The sequence below is a fragment of the Mastigoproctus giganteus genome, chromosome 4 (assembly GCF_048544385.1).
Source record: "Mastigoproctus giganteus isolate SK-2022 chromosome 4, ASM4854438v1, whole genome shotgun sequence".
In the NCBI taxonomy this organism is placed as follows: Eukaryota; Metazoa; Arthropoda; class Arachnida; order Uropygi; family Thelyphonidae; genus Mastigoproctus; species Mastigoproctus giganteus.
The window spans coordinates 182,301,909-182,326,794 of NC_143578.1; the positions used below are offsets into that span (position 1 = coordinate 182,301,909).

The 24,886-nt window shown below is 38.2% G+C and overlaps 1 protein-coding gene across 1 annotated transcript in view; it reads right to left on the reverse strand.

Annotated features, from left to right (window-relative positions):
* Nucleotides 1–21,908, reverse strand: part of LOC150087233 (prolyl 3-hydroxylase 2-like) — a 178,445-nt gene extending 156,537 nt beyond the window's left edge. The window contains exon 1 of the mRNA XM_090372416.1: nucleotides 21,462–21,908. Coding sequence (XP_090228542.1) covers nucleotides 21,462–21,908 — 447 coding nt within the window. The remainder of the gene's footprint in view (nucleotides 1–21,461) is intronic.
* Nucleotides 21,909–24,886: the final 2,978 nt, after the last annotated feature.

The window sequence follows — 24,886 nt, forward strand, 5'->3', positions numbered from 1 at the left end:
AACAGAATAACTAGGTGGAGAGGCACCGTCGATTCTGGGATACACGGACACAAAGCAAACAGGTCACATATAATATCTGCAAGAATATTTGCTGATGCCATCGAGGCAGTGTTCGGTGGGTCAGAAAACTGCTAGCTTGGGGGGTGACAAAGACCAATAGATTGACAGTAAGCCACTGGCAGAGGTGAAAGAGATTCTTGCACTGCTTCTATTAGAATAAGCAGAAGCCTGAAAAACAAGATGCATGATATTTCAGAGACTGCTGGGAGCCATTGCGGTACAAATAAACACATGGGTTGTGTTAGGGTAGCTAAGAATAGAAACAGGTGCAGGTATACTTGCGTGTACACCATTGCTAGGAGTTTAGTAAATAAATTTTATGAATTTGAGGTATTGCTCAAAACATCAAAGGCAGATATTGTTGGGATATCAGAGACGTGGTGTCACACAGATATAAAGGATACAGAACTGGAATTTGGGGAGTACAACGTCTACAGAAAGGATAGACAGGATAGGAAGGTGGGAGGGGTTATGCTATTAGTTAAGAATCACATAAAAACCAAGGAAGTGAAGCCAGTCGACATCGCTGGACAGTGCAGTGTTGAGTCAGTTTGGTGTGACATAAACATTGGGAGATCAAAATTGAGAGTAGGAGTGTGCTATAGGCCTAATGACTCTGATGAGTATAATAAGAAACTGTACAGGGAAATAGAGTGGGCCAGTAAATCAGAGAGTCTTATAATGGGAGATTTTAATTTCCCAGATATTGACTGGAATTTGGGGGCTGGTCACTCACACACTAGCAGGGCTTTTATGGATTTATTGGATGATCGTTTTCTACATCAGCATGTTCGGGAGGCAACTAGAGGGAGTAATACTCTTGATTTGATTATCAGCAGTGATTCTTCATGCATTAAGAATCTGCAGATAAATGAACCACTAGGTGGGTGATCACAGTGTGCTGAAGTGGGATTTACTCAAAGAGGTAACTACCATTAGGGGTAAAGGGAAGGGTTATTGCTTCCGTAAAGGCGACTAAGATGGACTGAGACTATTTAAATTCTATACAGTGGGACCAACTGATGATGTTACCAACAGCAAATTCAAAATGGGAAGCATTCAAAGAACTTATCTTGGAAGCTACTAGGCTTTACATACCAACTAAGAAATATTGTTCAGGGTTTAGGCCAAAATGGATGTCAGATGAATTAATGAGGCATATGGCAGAGAAGAAAAATGTATGGGATACTTACAAATTAACACATGACACAGAAGCCTATGATAGATACAAGTTGATATGCAACCAAGTTACAAAGGAGGTTAGGCAGGCGAAGGCAGATTACGAGAAATCATTGGCAAGGGATGCAAAGAAAAACAGTAAAGAGTTCTTTACTTATGTAAACTCTAGAAGGAAGGGGATGAATCAGATTGGTCCACTTGATATTGATGGGTCAACTGTTGATGATTCTGCTCAGGTAGCTAACGAACTAAATGAATATTTTGCATCGACATTCACACATGAGGAGTTATTCAGCAAGGGGAATGCCAGAGGTGTATTCAACTCTAGCAGTAAGCTACAGAATCTTGAAATAACTGGGAGTAAAGTGGAGGAGAAATCGTTGAAGATAAACACAAGAAAGGCAGCCGGGGTGGATGGGAGCTATCCAGTTATATTAAAGGAGGCAGCAAAGGAAGTAAGCAAACCCTTAGCCATAATTATGAGAGCATCCTTGGACTCAGGGGAGGTACCCATAGACTGGAAATGTGCAAATGTGACCCCAATTCACAAAGGAGGATCAAAGACTGACACAAGTAATTATAGACTTGTGAGCTTAACTTCTGTTCCAGGAAAATTAATGGAGGCACTGGTTAAAGCAGCACTGCAGGATCATTTAGACAAAACTTCAGTTATAGCTCGGACACAGCATGGTTTTGTTAAGGGGAAGTCTTGCCTGACCAATTTGATTGGATACTATGATGCAGTCACAAAAGAACTGGATGCAGGGAATAGCTTTGATATTATATACTTGGATCTTAGAAAGGCTTTTGATACTGTTGCACATGGAAGACTGCTACACAAATTGGAGCAGTGTGACATTGGAGGCAAATTGCTGCTATGGATAAAGGGGTGGTTGAGGGGGAGAAGACAGAAAGTGGTAATCAATGGACACTGCTCATCGTGGACTAATGTTATTAGTGGAGTCCCTCAGGGCTCAGTGTTGGGTCCATTATTGTTTTCTGTATTTATAAATGAGATTGATGATGGTATATCAAGCTTAATGTCCATGTTTGCAGACGATACAAAGGTTGGCAGGGTTGTCAAGGACACTACTGACACTATGCTGCTGCAACAGGATCTGGAAAGGTTGAGCAGATGGGCTGAGAGGTGGCAAATGAAGTTTAACATTGACAAATGTAAAGTACTACACATGGAAAACAGCAACCCCAGAGCAATGTATCAACTCTGTGGTACTACACTGACAGTGGTAGAGAATGAAAGGGACTTGGGGGTGGTTGTGCAGGCAGATATGAAGTTCTCTGAGCAGTGCAGACGGGCTGCAAGAGTAGCTCATGGAGTATTGTCAATGATATACAGGAATTTTTCCAGCAGGGATAAGGAGGTGATTATTCCCTTGGTATAAGGCAATGGTCAGGCCACACCTAGAGTACTGTATACAGGTCTGGAGGCCTCATTTCAAGAAGGATGTAGAGCTGCTGGAACGAGTACAGAGAAGGGCAACAAGATTAGTGAATGGAACAAAGGGGTGCTTTCACGAAGAAAGGCTTAAGTTTTGCAAATTACAGTGTCTGGAGACTAGGCACCAGCGAGGTGATCTGATAGAGGTGTATAAAGCCTTGAATGGTTTGAGCATGCTCAATGCTGATGGGATTCTTCCTCTAGCTCAGAATAATCACCTGAGAGGGCATAAATTCAAATTGAGGAAAGACAGATGTAGGATAGTCGTGCGGAAATTTGCCTTTAGCCAGCGGGTGGTTGGTTGGTGGAACAGACTTCCATCCCTTGTCGTGGAGGTTGATAGCCTAAATAAGTTTAAGGCTCAGCTGGACAGGTATTTTGAATGAACAGAGGGGTGAAGTGAAAGTGGTTTTTTTTTTTTTTTTTTTTGGCTGATGCTGCATAAGCTTGCTTTCTTGCATCAAATGCCTCTACTAATGCTAATGTAGTATCTTATATATGTATAATCAGAATGTTAATGTATATAAAATTGCATATATATCTTCTTTGTAAGTTTTGTATATAATTTGCAAATAATTGTGTACAAATAAATGAAAAAAAAAAAAAATTTTGCATTTTTTGATACCCACCAACAAGATGTGCCCTGTTCCCCTGGAATGGCACTATTGAAGTGCATTAAAAAAAAAAAATAAAAAATAAATTTTTAATGCTTTGTTGCCCCAAAAATTTATTTTTGGGTCCATGAGTAATTTACATCTCTGTTTGTGCTGGTACAAGTTACTTATGTACACAGCTGTAAAATGCAACAGTCACATGCACAATTTCTTACTCTCTTATATTATAAAAATACAGTATTAGTACAAATAATACAAATGATGTAAAGAAGCAAGCTCATACAGCATCAATCAAAACACACCCTCATCTGTCGTGGAAGTTGATAGCCTAAATAAGTTTAAGGCTCAGCTGGACAGGTATTTTGAACAAACAGAGGGGTGAAGTGGAAGTGGTTTTTTTTTTTTTTTTTTGGCTGATGCTGCTTAAGCTTGCTTTCTTGCATCAAATGCCTCTACTAATGCTGTCCATCCCTTCTAATTATTTGTCTAATTCTTTCTTAAATTCGTTCAATCTACCCAACTCCACAACACCAAATGGAAGTTGCTTCGAATAATTAATCACTCTCTGGTTGAGCAAATTTTCTCTTATTTATCCTACAACCATTCTTTTAAATTTATATACCCTTCACGTGTCATCTCAACAAGAATTAAGCTGTCATCTGCATTTAATTTACTCAATCCATTTAAAGCTCTAAACACTTCAATCTGGTCCCCCCCCCCCCTGCAGGTGCCTACTTTCCTGATGTAATTTATAAAACTGAAGTCTTTTATGTAACGGTACCTCTTTTTCTGTCGCTGACCTTGATGCTCCTCTCTGCATCCTTTCCAACAGATCCAAATCCTTTCTTAAACGAGGCTTCCAGACCTGTATGAAGTACTCAAGATATGGCCTAACCAACGCCTTATAAAACAGGACAATTGCCTCCTTGTCCCTGCTGGGAAAATTCCTATATATCACTGACAGAAGCCCATGAGCTGTCCTAGCAGTCTGTCTACTGTTCAGAAAACTTCCTGTCAAAGTGTACAATCACCAGCAGGTCTTTTTCTTTCTCCGCTAACTTCAGTGTGGTACCACCTAATTCGTATGTTAATCGGTGATTACTACTGCCAATATGCAATACCTCACATCTGTCAACTGCCACTTCTCAGCTCACCTGTCTAATTTTTCTAGATCTTGTTCAGTAGCATACCCCTATTTCTGTCATTAATTGCCCTGCTAACCTTAATTTCATCTGCAGACTTAGATATTAAACTTGATGTCTCCTCAATACCTTTAATAAATATTGGAAATAATAAAGGGCCTAGCACTGAACCCTAATGTACTTTACTAATAACATCAGTCTAAGAAGAGTAGTGTCAATTAATAACCACTCTCTGCCTTCTGTTGCTCAACCATTCCTTTATCCATAGCAGTAACTTGACTCCAATGCCACACTGCTCCAATTTATATAGCAGTCTCTCATGCAGAAGGGTATTAAAAGCTTTGCTGAAATCTAAGTATACAACATCAGAATTAATTTTTGAATCCAGTCCCTTTGTTACTATGTCATAGCAGCTAATTAGATTGGTCAGACAAGATCTTTGCTCAACAGACCCATGCTGTGATTGCCACATAACTGCATTATTTCTTTAATCATTAAAATAATGGAGTTAGTGATTAAACCTGCAACAGAAATCAAGTTTAACAGGTCTATAATAACTTCTGGCCTGAATCCACCTTTAAGAATAGGGGAGACATCTGCACATCTCCAATTCATAGGAAACACCCCCCCACCGAATCCAAGATTCTCTCAAAATTATGGCTAAAGATTTATTTACCTCTTTTGCTGCTTCTTTTAATATAATCGATTTAATATAGGGCTGGAATTCAGCATGATTTCAGATTCTTGTTATGGAAGTTCCTAATACCTTTACTGGAAAATCTACAAGGCTACTTTTGTAAATCTCTTTAAATAACTTCCTGTAGATTACTACTATTAGTTTCATTTGAAATCATTTGTCAACTTCACCTTTGAAGAACTGCCACTCCACCTACATAATTAAATATTTATATTTTTATGAAATTGTGGTTCTTGAGTGAGAGAATGACATTTGCTTTAATACAGTCCTATTCCATAACATTTAATTTCATATTTTGCATATGACTTGACAATTTACATCCTTTTCTAGGTAGATCTTTTTTCCAATATTGCAGTAAAATTTTAGTGGTCTCAAAAACAAAAAAGTACTTTTTCATAGAAACTTATTTTACCTTGAAAGAACCATGCTTTATTCGTACATAGAAGTGAGTGAACTTATGTTTCATCACTGATGACTGTTGTGACATGCCATTATAAAATATCAATGCTTCTTACCCTTAACTGCACACTTCTAATATGATTTGGGTGGGCAAATTATCTTCTTTTTCTTGTAGTAGTAAAGTCAATTCTGCTATAACGTGGTTCCTAAAAATCTCCGCGTTATGGTATTTCATGCATTAAAAACAACAGGGCTTATGGGAAAAATAAGGATAGGGGCAAAGCACTTAAAAAAAAAAAAAAAAAAAAAGGTTCAGTCTGGTAAGTAAAAATATTAAAAAAAAAGTTAGAAACCCGATAAAATTGTTTAAGAATGAAGCAAAAATTTATTTATCTTTTTTATATGATTGAAGATTTCATGGAAGGGGAAACACATTTCACCATAATAACATAAAAAACACACACAATTCCCGCTATCGGTATTATTGTAAATGCAGTAAGATCGAGTTTACTATCAGTTTATAATTAGATTGCACTAAATGAAAAGCCCAATAAACCAGAAAATGCAAATTGTTTTTATTGTTTTATGGTAGTGACCTCCAGAATTGTGCTCCTCTGCTCATGCTATCTGCTCACGAAATTTCTGTTCGAATAGAAAAATGTGAGTTCCTAAAAATGAGTCGGCCTACAATACCACGTGTTATCTAGTGAATACAGCAAACGACAACAGTGTGTCTCTGACCAATAAAACTACAGTAAATAGGAAATATAGCTCTCACACATTCGACATTTGACATTTTTTAAGCTTCGTAAACTTATGTATTGCTGCGCAGCTTTCTGCATTCAGCTTGGTACCAGGTTTTGCATTCACCTGGTGTTACTCACAGACGAAATCGTGCATGAGCCAACACAAAAATCGTATTATACTCACATTGTTCCCTAATATATCAGTTGCATTGGAGCAAATTCAAGTTGCAAAAATGCAGGTATTACAATTACTTCAAAAAATATAACTTTAAAAGATGCTTTCTCTCGCTGAAGCCCATGACTCTATGCTTTTTTTTTTAAAGAAAATCCAAAACATGAAGGGTATTAGAATTTATAATACTTAGTACTGTGCTTGTGTTAAAGGTTGAGAAGATGAAAGAAGATATCTGTTGACATTAAACTTGAATTCTGCAAATTATAATTTTCAGGAAGTACTGTATGTACAAAGGGAGGTTTTTCCAGAAAACAGGAGTTGAAGGAATAAATCAGAAGAAAATTTGGTTCTGTGAATTCAAAGTTGGTCAGTAAATGGATCTTGGCTAGTTGTGGCACGCAGTCAGACTGGTTTAGAATTGGGGGGGGGGGATTACAGAAGCCAATTAAGAAGAACAGTGCGAAAAGGCATGCAGCAGAAGCAGAATGTCTAAGAGATAGAGTGGAGAGACTTTGTAAGAGATGGGTCATTAATTAACCTAATTGCCCTTTTTTGAATGGAAGCCTGTGAGAGAGGTTAAGGGAACACTGCCCTAGATATGGGAACGATATTCAGCGAAGGTAAAGAAAGCCAACACAAAAACGACGAGAAACGTTGGATTCTTCTGCTCCTATGCTTATCTTGGTGACACTCCGATTTCAAGACAAGATAATATACCATATTTCCCCATGTATAAGACGCACCCTTTTTCGAAAAATTTGGGGTCTAAACACTGGGTGCGTCTTATACAGTGGTTGTAGATTTTTTTACTTGCATTTCCCGCTTGTCTTTGCGCTCATTGTTTCGCACTTGTTACCGGTATATTAGGTTACATTTTGCCACGTTCTGCCCAGAAATGGCTCAGAAAAGATTTTCGTACAGTGCTGAATTCAAGTTAAAAGTGAACCAGTTTGCAAAAGGGAATGGAAATCATGCTGCTGAACGTAAGTCTGATCCTCCTACTCCAACTGAGAAAACAATCAGAGACTGGCTACGGGAAGAAGAAACCCTGCTGAAAACACCACGGCAGAAGAGGGCCATGAGAGTCAAAGTCAGCAAAATGGCCTGATTTAGAGAGAGAATTGAAGATATGGATTGAAGAGCAAAGGGCAATTGGAATTCCTGTGTCCACAAAGATGGTTCAGCATGAGGCAAGAAGAATTGCTGATGAAAAAGAAGTTACTGATTTCAAAGGAGGACACAATTGGTGCTTCAGTTCATGAAATGGAATGGACTAAGCATGCGTACATGCATCAGATTTGCCCAAAAGATGCCTGAAAGCTATGAGCAGAAGGTCCTTGAATTTCATCGTTTTGTCATTCAATGTCGGAAGACACATCAGTTTGAGTTGGGACAGATTGCAAATATGGATGAAGTCCCCCTTCAATTTGATGTCCCAAGTAACAGAACTGTTGATAAGAAGGGGGTGAAAACTGTAACTGTGAAGACAAGTGGACATGAAAAGAGCCATTATACAGTTGTTCTAGCTTGTTGTGCCAACGGAACCAAGCTGTTTCCTATGCTGATTTTCAAACGCAAAACAATGCCAAAAGAAGACATTCCTCGAGGAGTGATTGTCCACGTTCATGACAAGGGTTGGATGGATCAAGATGGGATGAAGATCTGGTTTGAGAAAGTTTGGAGCAGGTGACCAAGTGGGCTCTTATGCAAACCTGCCCTATTGGTGGTTGATCAGTTCAGGGCACACATAACAAAAAACACAAAAGAAGATTGCTGCAGAGCAAAAAACAAAACTTGCCGTCATACCTAGAGGCTTGACATCCCAGCTCCAACCACTTGATGTCAGCATTAACAAACCCTTCAAAGTGCCATGAGAGACGAATGGAACCAATGGATGAAGTCTTCTGGGGACAATTTGACAGCAGGAAGAGTGAAGAAACCAACTATAGGAGAAGTTTGTACGTGGGTGAAAAGATCCTGGGATAATATCAAGATTGAGATCGTTGTTAAGTCATTTAAGAAGTGTGGCATTTCAAATGCCATAGATGGAAATATTTTTTCTGGAACAATCTTCATATGTCCTTCATATGAGGACAAGGCAATATATGAAGACAGTGACTCGTCATCAGACACAGATCAGAACAAGCTAATGGATGGGAGTTTTGACAGTGATGAGGAGTTGTATGAATTTTATGATGAATAAAAAACTTGAGTTCATTAACTTTATGTAATACATTTTTTTTTTAAATTTCGGGCCCCAAAATTAAATCAAGTCTTATACATGGGAGCGTCTTATACATGGGGAAATATGGTATCCCTTTTGGGGTTTTTGGTTTTTTTTTTTTTTTTTCAGGAGCATTAGCAACTAAAGCCATATTGCTCCGGGAATATGCGGAGGTCATTCCCTGACCTTTCCGCATCCTCCGTATTTGGTGGTGATGGGCTCGAACCCCGGTCTAATCAAGAAGCGTGTGCTACGCACTGCTGCTCCTTCCCACCTGGCTACAGAGGCACCTCTCTTTTGGGGATTAACCTGACTATTCACTAGTGGGGATTACTCTCTTGACACGAGCACATTACAAATATTGCTTCCTCTGCATCTAAAAAACTTGGTTTTCTCTTTTCCTCTCGGTGTTACTTTTCTTCCAAACAGCTGCTCACTCTGTACAAATTGCAAATCTGCCCTACCATGGAATATTGTTCCCACATATGGGGCAGTGCCCCAAAACCTCTCATGCTTCTAGATTCTTCAGAAGAGGACAATTAGGTTAATTAATGACTCATCTCTAACAGACCCTCTCTCTGTGTCATAGACGTTCTGTTTCTGCTCCATGCCTTTTCTACAGATACTTCCATGGGCACTGTTCTTCTGAATTGGCTTCTATAATTCCCACTCCTTTTATCAAAACAGTCCGAACGCGTGCCACCACCAGCCAACGTCCATTTACTGTCCAACTCACAGAACCAACTTTTCATCTTCCTCGTTAATTCACTCAACTGCCGTTTTTCTGGAACAATCTTCATATGTATTTCCTGAAAAATTATAGTCTATAGAAGTTGAAGTCTAATGTCAGCAAATATCTTCTTTCGTGTGCTCAACCTCTACTCCATGCACAGTATTAAGTACTATAGGTTCTAATACAGTGCTTCTCAAACTTTTTTGGTTCACCGGCCCCCCTAAAAAAAAAAAAGCCTTCGCCAGGGCTTTTTTTTAGCCCACCAATATAAAGTGAAGCTAAATAACTGAAATGAATATTTGTCTGTTTGCCTCCAAAAACGTAAATGCAGCCCTGCTGTATGTGTGTGAATTATAAAGAAAACTATTTACTGCACTTTATTCCTTCTTCATAAAAAATTACAACTACATAAATAAAGTCAGTTATAGTCACTTAAATTAAGTCATAAAAATTAAAGTTAATTACATAAATAAGTCATGATAGTAAGGGAAATAGTTAATTATATTTTAATATTTAATGCGATGGATGAGCTTGGTGGAGATTTATTAACTTTCAATATTAGGTTTAATATCTGTAAGTAGAAGTTGTAAATCGCTACGTTTAACAACATCCAGACAATTTATTTGTTTTGTCAGCAATTGAGATACAGCACTGAAACCGGTTTCGACTAGATATGATGTTGGAAAAGAAAGAAGTAATTTTTTTACAATTCCCCACAATGCAGGATAACGGTCAGAGATTTTCTTTTGTAACCAAAATTCCTGATATGAATTTTGAAATTTTGGCTTCAGTTCAACTTCATTTTGTAACTCAATCAATTCTTCTACAAAACATTCACCATCGTCATTATTTAAAAAAGGAATTAAAACCCAATCTGGAATTTTCAAATTAAGGAGATCTTCGAACCTTTCCTGCATATCTCTGTGTAATATTTCTAGATGATTACAAAAAGTTAGTAGAGTTTCATCAGCTATTTTTTCTTTTTTCTCTATTTCCAACAGATTTGGAAATTGATACAATTCACGTCGTCCTACCTTGCACATAAAAAGCTTTAATTTTGAAATAAATGCTGAAATTTGAGTTTTTGCCTTAATAAGAGTTACATCTTGTCCTTGTAAATGTAAGTTCATTGAGTTGAATCTAGTAAATAAATCTGCAAGATAAGCAATATCAGTTTTCATTTTCTTGAGGTCACTACTAAGGTCGTGTTTTTTTTTTTTTTTTTTTTTGGTAGTTGTTGGCACATAGGCTTCTGTGGCCATAATGCACCTCCCAAGGTTTTTACAGTACATTGATCCAAGCCTGAGGCGGGAATCAAACCCGCGACCTTTGGGTTGCCAGACAGGCACTTTACCCACCCGGCTAGCCCGGTCGGCACTACAGTCGTTGTTCCTATCTTCAAAAAACTCGGCAACAGTATCAAAGAGTTCATAAAATCTGTTGAGACAGTTGCCTTTTGACAGCCACCGAACCTCGGAGTGAGATAGCAATCGTTCAAAATCTTCACTGTTTTGATCACAAAGCTTTCGAAATATACGATCATTCAAAGAATGTGCTTTAATTTTGTTTATAGCAGTAATAAGAGCATGCACAACTCCCTTGGTATTTATTTTATTTTAATTATATCTCTAACGTCTATATTTTGTTAATGTCTTTTGCTGATGAAGGGGTTCGTAAACCCTGAAAGCTCTATACTTAGTTATTAAAAATTTTGTCACTGGATACGCTGTAGATACGCTGTATGGTACTCTTTATTCTTGTCTAGGTTGTTCTGTACATTCTTTACAGCTTAAAATGCTCTAAGACGTTCCCTTTCAAATTTTGGATAGTTCACCATAAAGTGCTGTACTGTTAGTGGAACTTGACTGTGCACTGAGGAGGGTCTTCACCTCAGAGTAGGTAGGAGTGATTCATGTGTTGGCCCATTCATAACAAAGCAAGAGCCACTTCTTCATGTTTGCAAAATCAGAGACTAGTATGCTATGGCTGAAATGTTTGCTTAATTAGACAAGTTTGTTGTTAGTCTGATCTTGCCATTGCTTTATACTGCTTTGGTGGATGAAGATTTATAATCTGTATATGGTACTGAGTGAAAGGGATGGTCGGAGGTAGCAGCTTCTCTCGTTGCTTTGTCTGCTTTTTCATTTCCAGTCATTCCCGTGTAGCCAGGAATCCAGCAGAATCTGATAACGGCATTTTGAAAGGCAATAAGAGAGTTAGTGAAAATTATGCTGCTTGCTTACAGCCATCAAGATGGCTTGTAATTCAGCAGTAAAACTATTGCATTCCTTTAGGAGTCTTCAGATGAAAGTATTGTGTGTGTGTGTGTGTGTGTGTGGTTTATCTTATTTGTGATATTTCGTACTTTTCTGTGGTGCCGGCTTAAATTTATTGTTTAATCGCTTGTAACTCCGGCTATATTTGCCCTTATATTTAATATTTCAAAATGTTTTAGATACATATTCATTCCACTCTCCTTCCTTTTTGCCCTCTGTTCTTATTTATTTGCTCTTTTTAAATATTGCCATATACACTGAGTGATCACTGAATTATGACCCCCCTATGAAAACTGAATGCGACCCATTGACCACATGAGGGACGAGAGTGCACAGTTAGTCGACCTACATAACATAGGTAGTAAAATTCCAAGCGTGATGGGTAAAAGGAAGGATTTATCGGACAATGATAAAGGAAAGATTGTGGGTGGGTGACGAGTTGGAGCCTCGATTTCCCAAATGGCTGAAATTGTAGGGTGTTCGAGAGCTGCCGTAGTTAAAATGTACCAGGACTGGCATCAAAATGGTCACATGACCAGACAGCAAAATTGCAAAGGTCAGCGAAAGGTTGATGTTAGAGGTGAGTGCAGGGTCCGACGACTCATACAGGCGAACAGGTGCAGCACTGTTGAAGAGCTGACTATCCAATACAATATGGGCCAACCCAGAACAATATCTGGCATGACCATGCGTCGCACACTCGCACGTATGGGCTACACCAGCAGATGATCCCTACAGCATCCTCTCCTAACCAAGATTCATCTGCACAAAAGACTTGCCTGGTGCAAAGAGCATGAAAGTTGGATGTTAGAAGACTGAAGGTGTGCTGGTCAGATGAGTCACGTTATTTACTCCACACCATGGATGGTCATGTACAGATTTGGCACCAACAACATGAGGCTCTTGATCCATCGTGCATAGTATCAAAAGTGCAGGTCGGTGGAGGCAGCTGTATGGTGTATGTTTCATTGGCAGGAACTTGGACCCCTGGTGCATAGGGAACAATGTATCAGTGGTCTCTGCTATCATCAACTGCTTGCTGACTGTGTACACTCTGCTCTGCTACACATTTTCCTGAATGGCGATGGTCTTCCAAGATGACAATGTGCCAAGTTATCAGGCACTTGTTGTTCAGGAATGGCTTGAGGAACACAGTTCTGACTTCCAGCATATTGATTGGCCTTCGAACTCCCCCAATATCAATCCCATAGAGCACTTGTGGGACACTATGGAAAGGCATATCAGGCATTTGGATTCACCAATCACCTCCATACATGCATTGCTAGCCACATTACGCACAGCTTAGTTGGCTATACCTCCCGAATGCATCCGACATCTTGTTGAATCAATGCCACGTCGGATAGCTGCTGTACTAAGGGCAAACATACCTATGAAGTATTAGGTAGGTGGTCCTAATTCAGTGATCACTCAGTGTGCATATATAAGTTATAATATATATACAGTGGATTCCGGTTATTTGGGCCACAGGTTAATCGGGGCAGCCGTTTATTTGGGGCAAATCTTAAAAAACAGAACCCAATCGAGAAAACAGCAAGGGTTTACTTTGCTTAATCGGGGACATTCCATTTAATCGGAGCAGGAGACCGCAGCACCCTACATTTGTCTCCGACCGAACCATGTGGTTCGGTCAGATTTCTGGAGGTCACAACCATAAAACAATTAGCAGTCACATGTTTATTGGGCTTTTCTGTTAGTGCAATCTAACATTTTATGTTGTTATTTGGTTTTTTAGGAGCATTAGCAACTAAGGCCATATTGCTCCAGGGATATGCGGTGGTCATTCCCTGACCTTTCTGCATCCTCCATATTTGGTGGTCATGGGCTCAAACCCCAGTCTAATCAAGAAGTATGTGCTATGCACTGCTGCTCCTGCCCACGGAGGCGCCTAATCGGATAAACGGATAGTAAGCTCGATCTTACTGAATTTGCGACAATACCGACAGCTGGCATTCTGTGGGATATTATGGTGAAATGTGTTTACACTTCCATGGAATCTTCAATCATATAAAAATATTAAATTTTCGGAATCTTCTCTTCATTCCTATTTTTAAAGCTTCGTAACTTGTTACTCTGTTCTCACTTGCGCGCATCGTGTTACTTGCAATTTGTGTGTGTCATGTTCTTTGTTATTAATTGCTTATCTTTTACTGTTTTAAATTTTAACCCCCACCCACAAATGTCAGTGAACAGAAATATCAACTAGTTAGTATGTACATTTACAGTACGTATTAATAATTCCGATTATCACGTATATTCTTCCGATTTTCACGTATCATTTAATTGGCAAGGTAATAAAGGGTAAATTTGTGCTTAATATATCTTTACCTTTTATAGCCTGTGGATAATATTCCTCCTATTTTTCGCTAATTAGAATCGCTGTTTGATAGAATTAAAATTCAATTCACAAACGTGATCACAATGACCGGCGCTTACTACACATTGTATAGTGAATGGTACTTTACTATAGTGAGTCCATCGTAACATGATTTGATTGTACAGGGAATCAATTGTACGGGAGGGGGGGGCATTATATTTTTAACTATTTACGTGAAACTTCAGATAATTGGGGCAACCGCTTAATCGGGCCAAAATGCACTAGTCCCGATGTGTCCCAAATAACTGGAATCGACTGTGTGTGTGTGTGTGTGTGTGTGTGTGTGTGTGTGTGTGTGTGTATATATATATATATGTTATAATATACATTTAGTGACTTAACTTTTGCTGTTTATGCCCGATACTTAATATTTTTCAAAATTTTTAGGTACATATTCCTTCCACTCTCCTTCCATTATTTATTTGTTTCTTCACTCATTTTCCACTTCTTTTTTTTCACATTGCTTCTATATGTATATATATAAAGTATCATATGCATACTGAGTTGTACATGTTAAATACAATTACTGGTAGTTTATTCTTGAGGGAGTTGTTTTTCCTCTGGATTGAAAATACAGATTACATATGGGTTGAACTGCACTTCACAGTGGAAAAGTCTATGCTTTCGTTGTTACTATTTCAGCTTAATAGTAAATGTTTTACACAGATGTTGGCAGGTTGGTTCATTCACATATGGGCATAGTATATATTTACCCAGTTCAAGGAAAACAGGTCTCTACTTGAATGATTGAAGACAGATTTGATCTTGACGGCATAGTACAATCACTGTCATCTAAGCTGTAGTGAAAGTTCATGGACTTCTGTGTAACAGCTTTGAATAGGTAAAGTGTGGCAGTGCCGGCCACAAGCATGTTCAACCGGTTTTGTCGAAAAGGGCCTTGCATCTGGTTCTGTCAAATAGGGCCCAGCACACAAATGGTCTAAATAATAATATCATCTGTGTCTTTTCCAAATTTCTATCAACGAACCTACCACCGCCTAAATGTCTAGTTACCCACATTATCTTCACTCCAAGAGCACTTTCGCGAGTCAACTTGAAAATTACTCTGACGTATACTTCATTCTCAATGCATATGTTTTGTTTGATATCGAACATTTAAAATAGTTTCAGTAGAACGAAAAAAAATTTCTATATAACGAATGGATTACGAGATACTTAACTGGAAACTCGTTGTTCGCATCTCTGGCCTTCAGGCAATTAGCACTGCTGTTTCTAAGCATGAATTAAGAGTCAAAGGGATTCATCATCAGCCATTTTCAATCCACTGCAGGATGAAGGCCTCTCCAGCAACTTTCCAGTTCCTTCTGTTTTGAGCACTGGCCATCCATTTACTACTCAAAAACTCATGAATTTCATCTATCCATCTCCGCTTTTGTCTTCCAGGTTTTCTTCTAGCTCCTCTTGGGTACCATTCTGTTATTTTCTTAGTCCATCTGTCATCATGTCTTCGAGCTATGTGTCCTGCCCAAGACCATTTTAGTTCTTTAGTTTTGATAAGAATGTCCTTTACTTGAGTTTGCTGCCTAATCCATGTGTTTCTCTTCCCAATTATATTGGGAATCAGACTGTTGTCTGATTCCCAATATAATTCGTTCCATTCTTCGCTGTGTAGTTCTTAGCTTCTCTTCCATTCTTTTGGCGAGTGCCCAAGTTTCACTTCCATAAGTCATGGTGGGGAGTATACATTGATTCATTATTTTACGTTTCAGACAAACTGGGATATTGCTCTTCAATATGTGACTATATTTCCTGAATGCTATCCATCCAAAATTTATTCTTCTCTTGACTTCCAGCCATTTATCATTATTACAGCTAATAACTTGTCCCAGATAAGTATATAACTCCACCTTTTCAATTACTGCTCCTTCAATCATTATTTCCCTCTGTGTGGCATACTTGTTCATCATTACTTTTGTTTTAGCCATATTCATCTTTAGTCCAAAATCCTTACTAACTGTGCATAACTGATTAAGATTTTCCTCTAATTCTTTGGGATCGTGGCTCATGACCACAATGTCATCTGCAAATCGTAAATGGTTTAGGTACTCTCCGTTCACATTGACTCCTTTCTGCGACCAGTCTAATCTTCTGAAAGCTTCCTCAAGGGCAGCAGTAAACAGCTTCGGAGATATTGTGTCCCCTTGTCGAACTCCTTTCTCGATTTTAAATTTGCTACTGTCTTTGTCTAGTCTAATAAAGGATGTAGCATTCTCATATATTTTCTTCAAAATCATAATATATGGAGTATCTATGCCTTGTCTTTCCAGTGCCCGAAACATTGCCTTATGCTGTATGGAGTCAAACGCCTTTTCATAATCCACAAATGCCAGGCATAATGGTGTTTTAAATTCATTTGCTTTCTCCATTAGCTGTGATATTACGTGAAGGTGATCCATAGTTGAGAATCCTGTCCTAAAGCCAGCTTGCTCTTTCGGTTGATTCTCATCAAGTATTCTTTCTAATCTGTTTGTAATGACCCTTGTGAACAACTTGTAGATGTGGGATAACAAGCTAATTGGTCTATAATTTCCAATTTATCTCCTTTCTTATGCAGCAAAACTATGATTGCATTATTCCACTGTTTAGGCATCACACCTTTTCTAATGCACTTTGTGAAGAGCCTTGCCAGTTTTTGTGTTATGTCTCTTCCTCCCAATTTTAACAACAACTCTACAGTAACTTTATCTTCCCCCGGGGCTTTCCGATTCTTCATTTTCTTCAATGCATGTTCTACCTCATCAGGAAGAATATTGGGTATGTCGCATGTGTTGCTACTTTGCAATCCATCTTCCCCACTGCTGGTATCACACAAAGGGATTACCAATCTGCAATTACGTGTCATTCTACGATTCTGTGTTACTCTTAAAACCTATCCAACTGCTTATCCCACAAACCCAGAAGTCATGCTGGTCATCTGATTAGTTAACATTTACCGGTATTCAAATAATTCATTTGAAATAAACACTGTACATGAAAATGCAGACTTATTTGTAATTTTCTTATGTAATTTAATGTAATTTTCTTATCATCTGGATCTGTTTTTAATATTTATATTTTGCCACTACAAAATTGTTTGTTTATACCATATATTTTAATTTTTTCTCAAGGTAAGTTTAGGATGAATTTTTTATTTTTCTTTGTTATTTCATTATATTATATGTGAGATATGTTGCAATTATTTTCTTTTTCAATAAATTAATAATTATTATTTATGCCATATTTTATTTTTTAATCCAAGTATTTTGGGGCAGCATATTTGATTTTGCATATTGGCAACACATGGGGTCGCAGCGGCCCTGCGTTTTGTAAAATATTAAAATAAGTCATTATTATTGTATCGTATCATTTACTAAAGTGATATTATAAATACTAAAATGTCTAATATTTTAAAATACTTTTTTATTCCTTACCACAATCGACTGTTCTTATACACTGATAATTTTTAAAAAATTAATATTTATAAAGACAAAAACATTTTTTATGCAAATAATTTACATGATATAAATATCTTTAATAATAATGTAATGCAAAACTTAATAATTTATATAATATGAAAATATTTTTTTTCACCTTAATAGCTTATAAATTAAATTATAAGCTATTATATATTTATATATTTTTAAATATAAGCTATTAAATTTATATTTTTAAATATAAATATTTCTTAGTTACTGCAAAATTTAAAAAAATAACTATAACAAAAACACCCTGTGCAAAATTTGTTTTGCACAGGGCCCCGCAAGTAATTCTAGAACAGAGTCCTGCAAATTTTGGGGCCGGCCCCGAGTGCAGAACACTCGAAGTACTATATGGAGTGTACCATAGTGTATGGAACCTAACCATCTCACTGCACTTTGGTTTTGCTCGTTTGTAAATTGGTGCTCCATAATCTAGCCTGGAATGAATTATTGCTTGATAAAGCTTAAGAAGTGTACATTGATTTGCTCCACGTGTTGTGCAAAGGACTTTGACTACGTTCAATTTCTTGAGGCATGAACGTCAAAATTGTTTAATGTGTTCAAGGAATGTTAGTTTCTTATCTAAGATGAGACTTAAGAATCTTATGTTTGATACCACTGAGATCATACAAGGGTGGTTCAATAAAGAATCGCCCTCACCTACTTCCACATATCGCAGAGTCATGATATTTTGTATGTAGCATCATACATATCTCTGTAAATGTATGAAAAACATCTCTGAAAAACAATTTCAGCCCTGAGTCTTAATTTGTTTTTCTCTTACAGAGCTGAATGTGTGACGAAGTAGCATCATGGACAAAGTTGAAGCCAGAGCTGTAATCCGGTATCTGTTCTTAAAGGAGAAATCTCCTAAAGAAATCCACGAGGAGATGACTACTGTATATAAAGACAAAGTCCCATCCTATGGCATTGTGAAGCACAGGTGTGGTCGGACATCGGTAGAATCTGAGCCCATTCCAGGTCATTCCCATTCAGCCATTGATGGCAGCACAATCAGAAAAGTGGAGTTGTTAATCATAGAAGATCGCCGGATATCTGTGTATGAATTGTCCCAGGGAGTGAAGATTAGCATGGGATCTCCTGAAACAGTCCTTCGTGACCAACTCCATTTACAGAAATTGAGTGCAAGATGGATTCCCCCAATTATTGACTGGTTTCCAGAAGGCTGATCGACAACAAAAATCACTAGAGTTGTTAGCCCTGTTCCAAAAAAACATGAGGAAGACTTTTTCTCTTGTCTAATCACTCAGGATGAAAGTTGGATACACTATTTCGACCTTGAAAGTAAAAAGCAGTCCATGGAATGGCAACATCATGGTTTCCCACCCCCCAGGAAGGCAAAGGTCCAAGCGTCAGCAGAAAAGTTCTTGCTGACAGTGTTTTGGTATGAGAAAGGTGTAATAATGACTGATTACCTGCCGAAAGGTAGAACAATTACAGGTGCCTACGGGAGATAATCAAAACATGTAGGCATGGCATGCTGTCCAACGGTGCAAGAATGCTTCAAAACAATGCCTAGTTCACACTTCTGAAATTGCAACAACACAAGCAGTCATTTGTGGATATGAAATACTGCCCCATTCAGCCTATTCACCTGATCTTGCACCATCAGACTTCTTGTTTCCTTCCCTCAAATCATTTCTTCAGGGGACCCACTTTCCTGATGACAAGACACTCATTTCTGCAACAGAGCCATGGTTCAACCACACCACTTCTACAAAAATGGTATCAACAGCTTCATCCACCGATGGGAAAAATGTGTAAATCTGCACGGTGGCTATGTAGAGAAGGACTAAAACCTGTGCCAAGAATCAACAGGCTAGCACCTCTTATGCCCATCAAGGTATAGGCTTCATTTCTTACAAAAAGTGTATACCTGCAGTTTTTTTGTGTGGAGATCATCTGGAAGCCATTTGCTCGTTTTGTTTATTGCTCCTAGTAGTCGCCATTCTATAGTTTCCATATTCTGAGAATGATAAGAAATGCTGAAATCATCAACATATAAAGCTGCATAAACAGTTCGTATATATATTTACCCCAGGGGCTCAACATCTGGTGGGTATGGGTTCTCTCTCGCTCTAGGGTAACACAGGATTTTTTTCCCTTTTGGCTGGTGCATCATAAGCCTCAGGGTTCCTTGCATCTTATGGCTAATAATAATCAATCAACATTTATTTTGATGGCAAAAGGATAGTGCTAAGCACTCATTCCTGTAACACACCTTTTTGTAAAAAGACTTTTTGAAAAGGAAGTCTGCAGCCAAACTTTAAGTGTCTTGTGTTGCAAGAAATTTTGGATATATTGAGAACCATGTAATCTGAGGCAATCTAGGTTTGGAAGAATTCCATAATGCCATGCTGTATTGCATGCTTTTTTACATCAAAACAGACTATGATGTGATGTTCTTTTTGGAGGAGGGCATTTCATAATTAGTTTCTAGTAAACTGAAGCCAGCTGGGCTGTGAACATTAAAATTTCCAAAGGAAATTATCTCAGTATTAGTAAAGTTGGCCTGGAGAAAGTAGTTTCCAAAGAAGGAAATCAAACAGTTACAAGGGATTAGTGAAGTTGGGGGAATGATAGAGGCAATTTGACAGACTGGGGTTGAGATCTAGAGATAAGCTAGAGAAAATCAAAAAGAAAAAATTCCTATCACCTTTGAAGTGAAAGGAATTACAGAATGAATAATTAAGACAACTGAGATCAGTTTAAGCAACCAATAATTGAGTTTCTGTCACAAAAAGTAATTTTTTTTTTTTTTTTTTAGGAGCATTAGCAACTAAGGCCATATTGCTCTGGGAATATGCGGTAGTCATTCCCTGACCTTTCCGCATCCTCCGTATTTGGTGGTGACGGGCTCGAACCCCGGTCTAATCAAGAGGCGTGTGCTACGCACTGCTGCTGCTCCTTCCCACCTGGCTACTGAGGCGCCTACAAAAAGTAATTGGGGCTTAGCATAACATAGGTGGACATGGGCATCATTGAGAATGGAACTAAGACCACACATATCTATGAAATGAATGAGGAAGTTTGGTCAAACCTACCATACCGCCAGGTTCCTCCCACTGTGGGGGAGGAACCTGGCGGTATGGTGTACAGTCGGGATGCTGCACCCTTAATTGAATGTAGACGAAGAATTATACGAAAATGAATACATAACGGACAAGGAGACAAGTATGCTGCGAAAGGAAAAAGGTTGGGCACCAATGGAATTGCTTACAGAAAATGACATACTAGTTCACTAGTAGGTAAACTCCAGGAACGTGCTTTAGAAGAAAACAAATAAAAACAGACGGAAGTGAATACTATATTGTGGAATACGTTCTGAGTACTATAAACTGATAATTTACGTACGTAAAAAAAGAGTTTTTATTTTATAGTAGCACTAATTCTTACCCCTTAATTCGCATTAGCGCGACTGCACCGTATTCGTATATAAGGCGTGTAGATAAAGTGCACTGGTTAACTACACTTCCTGTATATATGATTACAGTTCCTCGATTCCACTTAAGAATTTAACCACGTGCAAGATAAATATGCCGGATACTCGCAAAACGGCGATGCTTTCCAGATGTGCAACCGTCGGCGTTTTAACTAAACGCTAGCATGCTACATGTAGCCCGGTCGTGATTTGCGGTGAAGCATAGCTGCTATAGTGACAAACATATATGTTCTTACACCCACTGTTTACACATCTTTTTTCACTAACAAAGTGATTTGAAAAATAGACTCATTATCAAGATGTTTCGACATACAGGAAATAGTATATAATGTACATTGGATATTTCAAGATCTGTATATTAATAAACCGGTAATCACGTATTAAGTAAACTAATCATCCCAACTAACTATATCACCTTACCTTAAAGTAGCAGAGCTGCAAATAATCATATGGCACTTTATTTTCAAAATCTGTGTCAATATTTTTAGAAGCTTTCGGTAGACTACCTAACTGTGAATGTTGACACTTCATAAGACATAAGGCACTAGTAAGCACATTTTCAAAAAATGGTAAAAGCTTCATATCCTTATCTTGAGACGATATATTGCCATCATCTTGAACGCTGTCTCCAAACTGCTGACGACAGTTATACCGACACTGAGATATGACTGATTTGTAACTCTCATACTCTTCCAACGCCCTTTCCATAAATGCGATGCATTCAGACCAGCGATTTTCGAGGTAAGCATTTACCCCAGCTTTATACAAGTTTTCATATGCAGTTATTGAATTTTCCTGAACTCCAGGTACACCGCTAAACCAAAAAACAACTAATACAACGAACGCTACTAAATTCCACGCATTCATAATTAAGCTTATCACACAAGAGATGATTACCATCACCGTATACGGAATCACACAACCTTCCGATAGACCTCATCTGTTACTCATTTTGAAGTTTTATGCACGCTTGTTATGGTGCGGTGCACAAATTTATTTTGTACCCCTTTAATGACAACCGCCTAGTGAGTTGAAAATAGAAAAAAAAAAAAAAAAATTACGAAATAGCGGTCATTCAAAATTGTACTGTAATACAAAATCGAAGTCATATTTCTTATTTGGCCCAGTAAGTAGTTTCGGTGCTTTAAAAAAAAAAAAAAAGGATTATTCGATAATTTACAAATTTAGTATGTAATAATGAAAAATGTCAAATACCGATGTTAAATTTCAGTTCAAAAATAGAAATGAGCATAAGTACATACTGATTTGTTCTGATATAGATGGTTTTATAACAGCATTCTGATTATGTGCCGCTCAGTCAACTTTTCACGGACAACAACGTTTGATGGTTCAATCACATAGACACACTGCATGGGTTTCTTGTATAAAAGATCATCATCGGTGATTTGTGGTGAGCTGCCAGATATCTTCATTGTGGAGACAGTTCCATGAAAAGAGACAAGTATCAAACAGCTATACAAGGGCCACAACACCAAGAATGACCGATAACCGACTCTAACTAGTAGACGATACAGGAATATGACAAAACAGCAACGCTCTCAGAATTTGAAATCGCTTCAGAATTGAACATCTACTACTAAAGTGTATATTGGGTTAGCTGAAAACCTCATGCAAATCTTTATGTAGGTTAAGACAGCCGAACTGTAGAGCAACTGATATCCCTATATGCAAAAATATAGTCATCAAGGTAGTAGTGTCTTAATTACCATCCTTCCCACACCGAGTTCGATTCCATCAATAGCGCAAGGAACTTTTATTGGCATTTTTCACAACGGGCTCAAGCGAGGGATTTTCATCCTGAAAAACAGCAAATTGCCCATAATACACACTCAGATTTCAAACATATTATATACAGCGCAATATAGTCTAAGTTGCTGATACAGCTAAACCCTACGACAACCAACCAACTTCCCCACACCGGGTGGAAAGGATGACGGTTGATGTCCCATCAATGGCGCAATGAAATTGTGTGGTCTCTTTTCACAACGTCATTGAGTTATTCGGTCCAGGAGAGCATAGCAACGATTTTTACAGGAAAAACACGGGTTTTTCGCCTAGAAAAGAAGGCAAACGGGCTAGAGAACAAATGCCATTTACAAACGCCAACATTAACATTAATAGAAACATATATTGCAAGAAAGCAAGCTCATACAGCATCACTCAAAAAAAAAAAATTCCCATGTCACACAACCGTTCCCTCTAAAATTTTTGAAGTTCTTCCTTCAATTTATTTACGTTATCAACTTCCACAACGACAGGGGGAAGTTTATTCCAGAAATCAACTATCGCTAGCTAAAGACAAATTTCCGCACATCTATTCTACAACTGTCCTTCCTCAATTTGAATTTATGCCCGCTCAGGTTCGTAATCTGGGCAAGAGGAAGAATACCCATCATCATTGAGCCTGTTGAACCCATTCAAGGTCTTATATAGCTCAAACAGACCACTTGGCAGATGCTCTCAATTGAGCACCACTCAACAATCTTGATGCACTTCTCGGTACTCGTTCTAGGAACTCAACAACCTTCCTAAAATGAGGCCTACAGACCTGTACGCACTACTCAAGGAGTGGCCTGGCCATTGCCTTATACAAAGGAATAATCACTTCCTTCTCCCAACTAGAAATATTCCTGCATATAATTGACAAGATACCATGACCTGCTCTGGCAGTCTGTCTGCACTGCTCGGAAAACATCTTATCTGACTGCACAATTACCTGCACGTCTTTTTCATTCTCTATCACTGTGAGTGTATTACCACACAATTGGAACATTTCTATGGGGTTACTGCTACTCATATGCAGTACTTTACATTTGTCAATGTTAAACTTCAGTTGCCACCTCTCAGCCCATCTACAAATATGCAGTACTTTGCAATTTTATACATCCTATTGCATTAGCATACTGTCATTAACAACCTTGTAAACCTTTATATCATCTGCAAACATACATTAAGCCTACTATACCTTTATCAATATCATTGATAAATATACAACACAACAATGTGCACAACAACGAACCCTGGATTAACTCCACTAATAACATTAATCGACAAAGAGCAGTTTCCCTTCATTACTACTCTCTGCCATCTCCACTTCTCACACTCAACCACCCTTTTATCCATTGTAGCAACATGCCCTTAATATCATACGGCTACAATTTCTACAGCAATTTTCCTTGTGCAAGAGTATCAAAAGCTTTCTGGAAACCCAAGTATATGATATCAAAATTATTTTTTGCATCCAGTTCCCTTATAACCACATCATAGTGTCCAATCAAATTGGTCAGACAAAACTTTCCCTTAACAAACCTATGCTGTGTCTGAATTATTACTGCAGTCTTGTCTAGATAATCACGCAATGCTTCTTTAACCAGTGGCTCCATTACTTTCCTCAAAACTGAAGTTAAACTAACAGGTCTGTAATTAGTCGTGTCGCCTTTTGACCGGCCTTTGTGAATGTGGGATATATTTCCACATTTCCAGGCCGTAAAGACCTCCCCTGAGTCTAAGGCGCCCTCATAATTATGGCTAAGGGTTTCCTTACTTCCTTTGCCACCTCCTATAATATCACTGGATAGATTCCATCCACCCGAGTTTCCTTTCTTAAATTTACTTCAGCAATTTTTACTCCACTATACGTCAGTTGTTGCAAAATCATTAAGCTCCCTTTTAGAGTTTAATAAGCTTCTGTCCTCCAATTCTCTACAGCATTCCTCCTGTGTGAATGTAGATGCAAAATACTCAGTCAGTTTATCAGCTATCTCAGTAGGATCAACAACAGTCGAAACATCGATATCAAGTGCACCAAACTGATTCATCCCATT